The sequence below is a fragment of the Mustela lutreola genome, chromosome 1 (assembly GCF_030435805.1).
Source record: "Mustela lutreola isolate mMusLut2 chromosome 1, mMusLut2.pri, whole genome shotgun sequence".
NCBI classification, from domain to species: domain Eukaryota; kingdom Metazoa; phylum Chordata; class Mammalia; order Carnivora; family Mustelidae; genus Mustela; species Mustela lutreola.
Window position 1 is genome coordinate 280967537 of NC_081290.1, and position 9325 is coordinate 280976861.

The 9325-nt window shown below is 42.6% G+C and overlaps 1 protein-coding gene across 1 annotated transcript; it reads left to right on the forward strand.

The window, feature by feature from the left end:
- Window positions 1-677: 677 nt before the first annotated feature.
- LOC131822727 (secretoglobin family 1D member 2-like) lies at window positions 678-5746 on the forward strand. The gene is made up of 3 exons (XM_059159017.1): window positions 678-775; window positions 4290-4480; window positions 5626-5746. Exons 1-3 carry the CDS (start codon window positions 721-723, stop codon window positions 5650-5652), a joined length of 273 nt encoding a protein of 90 aa, XP_059015000.1. The 5' UTR covers window positions 678-720; the 3' UTR covers window positions 5653-5746.
- The last annotated feature ends 3579 nt before the right edge of the window (window positions 5747-9325 follow it).

Here is a 9325-nt window from a genome sequence, read left to right on the forward strand (position 1 = left end):
GACAAGTAAAACTAAGAAGGAGCTTCTTCTTCTCCACGTAGAACCTGATTTGATTTCAAATTTCTTTTGATTTTTTTTTAAATGTTAGCTTAGAATAAGAAATTACTGTTGAGGTAGACTTCCTCTTGGCCATTGTCTTCCCCTGGGTTACAGAAAACCACTCATTACTCCCACTGGGGTCACCAAGGTAATAACCTTTCTCCCTCACCTGCCCAGAGGGAAACTTGGCATGGCAGGCATCATTTCATACTGAAGATACATCCCAGCCAACTTTAGTAGTTTGTTGATTCATACTCATTCATTTATTCCAAGAATATTTGCTTTTCCTCTCTTGTATGCCAACCATATTTTAAGTAAAGATGAGCAAAACCAGAGGCTACCACTGCAGTTCAGGAGCTAACATCCAGGGTGGGTGTGCATCAGTTAATTGGCCATATATTTGTAAAATTACAATCTCGGTGTTTGCTACAAAGGAGAGGTGCCAGCAATGCCTATGAACAGGAACTCTGATCATGACTTTGGGGTCTGTGACTTCCACAGATGGCATGAGACCTGAGAGAGGAATGGAGGGCTGGAAGCCAAGACTGTGGTCCGACCACATGTTTATTTGGGCAACATCAGGGAGGCTCTCTATGTATAAATTCTCCTGCACTCTCCAGGATCCTGTTTCAGCTTCTAGTTTCTTTTCACAAAAGCTGAAAACTCAAAGCAAAACAAACCATGAGGCTGTTCCTGAGTGTTCTACTGGTCACTCTGGCTCTTTGCTGCTCCAAGGGTGAGTATCATTTCTCATCAGACAGGCAACAGCTCTGGTGAGTACCCTTCTCTGAACTAGGTGAACTGAAGTGGCTTTCCTGTTTTTCACTCCCCCACCCCACCTCCAAAACCCATGCTCTTTTTCTCAGTTCCCAACACCCTGGAAGTTTTAAAAATTATTGCAGACAAATTTTAAGTTTTTCACTGAAACCTCTCTCCTTATCTGTGATCTGTGTTTTGGAAGCAAAAGGACATGGATTTAGGTTTGAATCATGGTTCTGCCACTTACCAGAACCTATCTTCAACAAAATGCTTTATCTCTCCAAGTCCTTTTTTTTTTTTTAAGATTTTATTTATTTATTTGACAGAGATCACAAGTAGGCAGAGAGGCAGGCAGAGAGAGAGGGAGGAAGCAGGCTGCCCACTGAGGAGAGAGCTTGATGTGGGGCTTGCTTGATCCCAGGACCCTGAGATCATGACCTGAGCCAAAGGCAGAGGTTTTAACCCACTGAACCACCCAGGCGCCCCTCCAAGTCCTTTTTTATCATTTGGTTTGACTCATACCACAAGAGTAGCTATAGCAATGGACTGAGATTAACTGTGTCAAGGGTCTAACTTTGGCTGCCAAACTGATAACTGGTAGTTCGCAGACATTCTCCTCCCCAAAGTTTTTCAGGTGGGAGTGGAGTCCACAGCTTTTTCACTCATGGATTCAGACTCATAAAATGATACAGTTGGAAGGGTTTGGAAAGAGTTCTCACTTCCAGAAGAGTCAGTGTTCTCTAAGTCTCTGATAATAATCTTCAAGGAGGCTCTGGAAATATGCAGCACTCACTCACTAAATCTACTAGTGAGTAGATCTCACTATATCTACCAGTTTTCTCATTTTCCAGGAGTGTTACCAGTATTTTGTAATAGAACAAGTACACACAGAGGGGTGAGATTTCTATTTATCTAGATTAATTATGGCCAACCGTTCCACAGTATTTTTGCATGGCTTCTTACCCTTGATACTGACCCAAGCCTTCTTCAGTCTTTCTATTTCCTCTCACTCTCTCAAGTCCTCCTCTTTCCCTCTGTTGTCTCTGACTTAAACCTCTCAAATCCTTTGCATAGTTTGACATCTGTTCAGGGGTCCAATCAGAGCCTGGTAGGGTTGTAGCCTACTTGACTACAGTGGTTACAAAGACTTGGAGGGATAGAGAATGCACACTAAAAGAAGAAGTCACTTCAGATTTCCACACAGTTACAGTGGGATCAAGAAAGAGCCCCAGTCCTGCCTCTCACCCTCTTTAAGATGTTCTGCACATCACTGTTGGAAGAAAAGAGCCAGTCATAACTTTATGGATAATCTTTCACATGTGTTCAAACTGATTAGTTGTGTTTGGGATGAGTTGTGTTTGTATGTTTTTTGTGTTTGAGGGAGTTGTGTTCGTATGAGTGTGTGTAGCCTTTTAACCATATCTGCATCCAGTGACACGATCTTATTCTTTAGTTTCAAACTAGCATCTTCCTACATATACTGTGAACTTAGGGGCCCTAAATGGCTCAGGTGGTTAAGGGAGGCTGTTTTTTCCCTTTCCCTCTGCTTGCCACTCCCCATGAATGTTCTTTCTCTCTCTTCCTCTCTCTTTTTAAAAAAGAAATATTTTCATTTTTTATTTATCTTTTTAAAATTATCTTTTAAAAAATTATTATGCTGAGTGAAATAAGTCAAGCAGAGAAAGTCAATTATTATATCATTTCACTTACTCATGGAGCATAAAGAATAGCATGGAGGACATTAGGAGAAGGGAGGAAAAATGAAGTGGGGAGTCAGGGGAGGAGATGAACCATGAGAGACTGTGAACTCAAAGAAACAAATGGAGGGTTTTAGAGGGGAGGGGTGTGGAGGGATGTGTTGGCCCAGTGATGGGTATTAAAGAGGGCATGTATTGCATGGAGCACTGGGTATTATATGTAAAGAGTGAATCTTGGAACACTACATCAAAAACTAATGATGTACTGTATGGTGACTAATATAAATAAGTAAATAAATAAATAGGGTAACCTCTTTTCCAGATTAACCCACCTCTTCAAGCTCCCTGGAATGGCCTAACTCTACCATTCACTTAAATATTGATTAGTAAATCTCTTCTCCCCCAATATCCAAGACAAAAAAAAAGGGGGGGTGTCATTCCATTCAAGCACACAATTGTTTTAAATAAAAAGAAAGACAATTTCACATGAAAAAATGTTCATCATCACTAGCCATCAGGGAGATTCAAATTAAAACCACATTGAGATACTACCTTACACCAGTTAGAATGGCCAAAATTAGCAAGACAGGAAACAACAAGTGTTGGAGAGGATGTGGAGAAAGGGGAACCCTCTTATACGGTTGGTGGGAATGCAAATTGGTGCAGCCACTTTGGAGAACAGTGTGGAGATTCCTCAAGAAATTAAAAATAGAACTTCCCTATGACCCTGCAATTGCACTACTGGATATTTACCCCAAAAATACAGATATAGTGAAAAGAAGGGCCATCTGTACCCCAATGTTTATAGCAGCAATGACCAAACTGTGGAAAGAATCAAGATGCCCTTCAACGGATGAATGGATGAGGAAGATATGGTCCATATACACTATGGAGTATTATGCCTCCATCAGAAAGGATGAATACCCAACTTTTGTATCAACATGGACAGGACTAGAAGAGATTATGCTGGGTGAAATAAGTCAAGCAGAGAGAGTCAATTATTATATGGTTTCTTTTTAAAATTATCTTTTAAAAAATTATTATGGAGCATAACAAATAACATGGAGCATAACAAATAACATGGAGGGCATGGGGAGATGGAGAAGGGAGTCGAGGGAAATTGGAAGGGGAGATGAACCATGCGAGACTACGGACTCTGAAAAACAACCTGAGGGTTTTGAAGGGGCGGGGGGTGGGAGGTTGGGCGAGCCAGGTGGTGGGTATTATGGAGGGCACATATTGCATGGAGCACTGGGTGGGGTGCATAAACAATGAATTCTGTTATGCTGAAAATAAATAAATAAAATTTTAAAAAGAGAGAAAGAAAGATAATTTCAAAATGAAGAGAGTCTTAGAAAGGAGGGATGTGCTTTAAAAAGATAAAAACTGAACTAAGGGAATGCCTGGGTGGCTCCATCCTTAAGCGTCTGCTTTCCACTCAGGTCATGATCCCAGGGTCCTGGGATCAATCCCTCATTGGGCTCCCTGCTCAGCAGGGAGCCTGCTTCTCCTTCTGCCTGCTGCTCCCCCTACTTATGCTCTCTCTCTGTTAAATAAATAAAATCTTTTTTAAAAAACTGAACCAGGGGTGAGTAAGCCTATATTCTAGTACTGGCTCTGCTGCTTGCTCTCCAACATGAGGGAGTCACAGCTTCCAAGGTCAGGCATTGTCATTGGCATTATTGTGGGATGAGATCATAAGTCCTCTGGGGTTCCTGTCTAGATCTGACTTCAGGGAGCCAGGGAGAAAACATGATTTTCCTTACATTGATTGTAGTTCTGTTTCTTCACCAGCCAATGGGATCACCTGTCCAGCTTTGGTAACTGAAGTGGAAAGCTTCCTCTTTCTAGACATGTCTGTCTACAAGTCTGTACTTCAGATGCTATTTGACCCACCTCAAGAAGTCATTGAGGCCAAGATGACAGTGAAGGCCTGCACAGATCAGATGTCCCTTGAGAACAAGATGCTAATTTCAAGCATATTGGTAATTTCAGTTTTCTTTGGGCATAAAGTTGTCACTAGCTGTGCAGCCTGTAGGGCAGTAAGGCTGCAGCTCTGTCAGGGGCACAGATGGTAGAGGCACCTACCTGGTCACAGTGTAGATGACATTATACCTGGGGAGATATACAAAGACTTCACAGAGGATCTGGGCATGTTCCTCCTTCTCAGCTCATCTCTTGGGCACAGGTTCCCCATAGAGTACTGAGGAAGAAGACACCTGGGGACACACACAGTTCTGTTGAAGGACCAAAGCCTGGCTGTGTCATTGCCTGGGAGCTTTTCTCTGAGCAAGATCCCCCCTCCAAGTGGACACAATCACAGCAGAATCCCATGGGGGTGTTGGGAGTGTTGAATGGAGAGACAGCTGGAAAAGAGAGAATGCTGCCCTCTATCAGCATGGTGGGCAGCTGGATGGGCACTCTGCCAGCTTCTGTAGAGACAAGACCTAGCCCTCATACCTCAGCCCACTTCATCACTCCTTGCCTACAACTCTCTCCCTTATCACATCTGTGTCCAGAGACCTTCTTTCTTCTGTCTCCTGAAGCCAAGGGTAGAGGCAAAACACTTGAATTACATCTTTCTCAAGAAATAAGATACTTGAAAGTGTCTCTTAGGCCATCCACTGCTGGATTTAGGTCATAAGTTTTAGTCACAAAGGCCCACGGAGGCTGGGTTTTCAGTAGAGAGAAGACATGTGCCATCAGGCTGATTTTCCACACCCTGAACCTAGAACTTCTCTGAAAGCAGTATTCCTGAAGTCCCCTTGTACCCCTCTTCCAGTCTCTCACCCCCGTATCCTTACTGCAGTGAAAAATTAAAGTCCTCTGCCCTAGGACAGCAGAGAAAAAATTCTGGGCCTCTCCTCCTTCCATTAGAAACCTGAGTGCTACTCTTGGGTCAACTCAGGCTTTATTTGCCAGACTACGGAAATGAATTCTTCCTTATTTACATCATTGTTGAAATTGTGTCAGATGTATTTAGTTTATCATCCTTCCTGGTTTCCTGCCTTCTGCCCATTCTACTTGCCTTTTTTTGGTTGAAATTTCACAGACAACTTCTGAGTGACAGTCTGTGTTAAGGTTTCATCCTGATGAGCAGCATGGCTGATTTTCTCTCTCTTTCTTTCAGGCGAAAGCCATGAAGAACTGTCAATAAGGAACCTTATGTACTATTAACTGTCCTGTAATGATGACCTATTCTTCTGGAAAATGTAAAGGTTTCAACATCTTGATCCAATAAATCACTTTCTCTGCACTACTCCACACGTCTTGTTATTATCCCACAGTCTCTGGTCTTGAGTTGGGGTGGTCATTGTCATGAAGTAGCCTTTGGGTGTTGTCAGAAACAAATTTCAGAGACTAAGTATCCAGTTACCCTTGGCAGTCTGGGGACAGGGACCACAAAAGGAAATATTTGCTCAGGAATCATCCTACATCAGATTATAGACTTCCTATTCACATGGCCACAGGCAAAAATAAATTTTAGGGTAATGCAGAATTAAAATGTTCCTGCAAAGCTTTCATATGAAATATATCCATAGCCTAATTGTCTGGCTAGCCATGTGGTTCCCAATCACCAGCATCGCTAATATTGTGTCCTTAGCACAACCACAACCAAACTGCTCAGTTCTCACACCATCACTCTGGGTTCAATCCTATGAATTCTCTGGTATAATTTGTTTTCCATCTACTTCTCAATTTTCAGTGAATTTCCAGACTTGACCTTCAGTTAACCTTTTGACTCTGCACATGTACATTGTTCATCAACATCTAGACCAGGTTAATTAACCTCAGGCTAATGCTTTTTCCCTCACATTCTCCCTTGAGTTCCAGAAACCCCATCCAGCTGTCATCTGCACCACTCCATTCAAGACTCCACAGTTACTGATTTCTGCACATTGACTTTGTATCCTGCCACGTTGCTGAATTGCTGTATGAGTTCTAGTAGTTAGAAAACTGTACGCATTGCCTGCCTGCACCTGTTCTACTTTCCATGAGCCACTCTTTCTCACTAATGTCCCAACCCATGAAGCACCTGATGCAGACAATTTAGATTAGCTTCCACTGGCCACTGCAAAACACTACCACACACGTGGTGATTAACACCAATTATTTTCTCAATATTTGGATGACAGAGTCCCAAATCTATAACATGTTGCAGAAATCATTGCATCAGCAGGGCCACACACCCTCTGGAAGGTTGAGGTGAAAATCTACTGATGGCTGCTTCCAGATTTGATGGGTAGAAACCATCATTCTTTGTCTTGTGTCCCATCGCTCTGATCTCTGCTCTATGAAGTCACACTGCCTTTTCTCTTCTGTGCCTGCCAATCTCCCTCTGTCTCTTTCATATAAAATATATGGGGTGATGGGGTGCATGGGTGGCTCAGAGAGTTAAGCATCTGCCTTCAGCTCAGGTCATGATCCAGCTATCTATTACTATCAATTATTAGCAATGCCTTTATAATAAATGTGCATTTTTAACACCTCAGAAAATATGTACATTCAAATTTGTCCCTTTTTGTGAAACATATGTCATATTCAGCCTACACACATAGGCCCAGCAGAAAGGATTATGGATCTTTTGCAAACTCTGAGATACCCAGACTGCAGACACTCTGCTGGGAGGAGCAAAGCTCACCATTTGCATTGCACACAAGGACATCCATGGCTCCATCCCTGGGCACACCTTAGCCTCTATCCCTGAGCACCCAGGAGACTAGGCTCAGCCACAATTGTCTACACACCATTCTCTGTGTATCCTGCTGAGTCACACAATTGTACCAGGACAGGTAGGGTTCTCTTTGCCTCTATATTCTCCCTGAATAGGACAGCCTACAAGCCCACCTGTAAGGTCCATTTCACATCTTTTCCTCTGTGAAGCTCTCTCAGATTCACACAGCTGAAAACAAATCTTTATATACAGACACACATTTTGTCCTCAACAATACACACACAAATACACCGTTTTACAATGACACACAGACAAACCCAAAAACACACAATATCACACTACCACACAGACAGACACACACACACAGCCTTCTGTTATCACTTAACCTTTCTTTGATATCAATATCACAAAGTGCTTTTGAGTAAGTTAATAACACAAAATGACAGATTTTTTTCAGTCACTATTGTTTTTTCTAAACTACTAAACATTGACATTCATTGAGCATTCTTATAGGCCAGTCAGTATCCTGGAAGGTTTGTATGTTCTGTCTCTCCTAGTACCTATTAGTAGCCAGGAAGGTAAAAGATTATTACCACCACTGAATGTGACGATGAAGAATGTCTTCCTCTGGTGTTCCTTAATTCTGGCTCTGTGTTAGAATTAGCAAGACAGGAAACAGCATGTGCTGGAGAGGATGTGGAAAAAGGGGAACCCTCTTATATGGTTGGTGGGAATGCAAGTTGGTGCAGCCACTTTGGAGAACAGTGTGGAGATTCCTCAAGAAATTAAAAATAGAGCTTCCCTATGACCCTGCAATTGCACTACTGGATATTTACCCCAAAGATACAGATGTAGTGAAAAGAAGGGCCGTCTGTACCCCAATGTTTATAGCAGCAATGGCCACGGTCGCCAAACTGTGGAAAGAACTAAGATGCCCTCCAATGGATGAATGGATGAGGAAGATATGGTCCATATACACTATGGAGTATTATGCCTCCATCAGAAAGGATGAATACCTAACTTTTGTATCAACATGGACAGGACTGGAAGAGATGATGCTGAGTGAAATAAGTCAAGCAGAGAGAGTCAATTATCATATGGTTTCACTTATTTGTGGAGCATAACAAATAACATGGAAGGCATGGGAGATGGAGAGGAGAAGGGAGTTGAGGGAAATTGGAAGGGGAGATGAACCATGCGAGACTATGGACTCTGAAAAACAACCTGAGGATTTTGAAGGAGCGGGGGCGGGGGGGAGGTTGGAGGAGCCAGGTGGTGGATATTAAGGAGGGCACATATTGCATGGAGCACTGGGTGTGGTGCAAAAACAATGAATACTGTTACGCTGAAAATAAAGGGGGAGAAAAAGAATCAACTGTGAAGATTTCAAAAGCAACTCATGCCCAGATTAGCCCTTTCCCCGCCAGGACCGACATATAGATATCTCTGCAGGTAGAACCCATGCAGTCCTCATTTCTTGACCACCATTTCCTTTGGGTGGCAGTGGCCCAGTGATTGGGGAGCAGGTACCACCCATAGATGGGGGAAAGAGGACAATATACCATGATACTCGTGAGAGTATCTCCATGATACTCAGAGAACCTCCAGTATCACCACGGTGGGCACCTTGAGACATTTTGGGTCTTATTTAACTTTTATTTTTATTTAATTAATGCAGATACTCAATATGGATCTCAAACTCATGACCCCAAGATCAAGAGTCCCATGCTCTTCTACTCAGCCAGACAGCTTCCTCCAGCCAGTTTCCTTACTTCTGTAAACACTCAAGCCTGGTAGTGTCAGGGATATTCATTAGGTTCACCATTGTAAATTAATAAACTCAGAGTCTCATATAGGAACATCTTCCTTCATGAGCTACTGCTAGAAGGTGTGAGGAGACATAAAGCAGGACTGCAAAGGCAGGGGTTGGGAGGATAGAAGTTTATGGAGTGATTGCTTACTAGGGGAAGAGACTCTGTTTGAGACGACTTCTGAAAATGGGTAGCCATGACAACATTGTGAATATACTTACTGCAGTGTAATTCTGCATTTAAATATGGTATAAACAGTAAATTTTATCTAATTTTTATTTTACCAAACACACACACACACACACACCTGCACACAGGCACAACCAGAGGCTAGAGCTCTCTGA

What these genes read in the sequence shown, in the direction of transcription:
- LOC131822727 (XM_059159017.1), top strand. Translation starts at nt 721, where the DNA reads ATGAGGCTGTTCCTGAGTGTTCTACTGGTCACTCTGGCTCTTTGCTGC. An exon ending in GGCTCTTTGCTGCTCCAAGG is followed by an intron (nt 776 to 4,289) that starts GTGAGTATCATT and finishes TTTCTTCACCAG; the next exon opens with CCAATGGGATCACCTGTCCA. An exon ending in TGCTAATTTCAAGCATATTG is followed by an intron (nt 4,481 to 5,625) that starts GTAATTTCAGTT and finishes TCTTTCTTTCAG; the next exon opens with GCGAAAGCCATGAAGAACTG.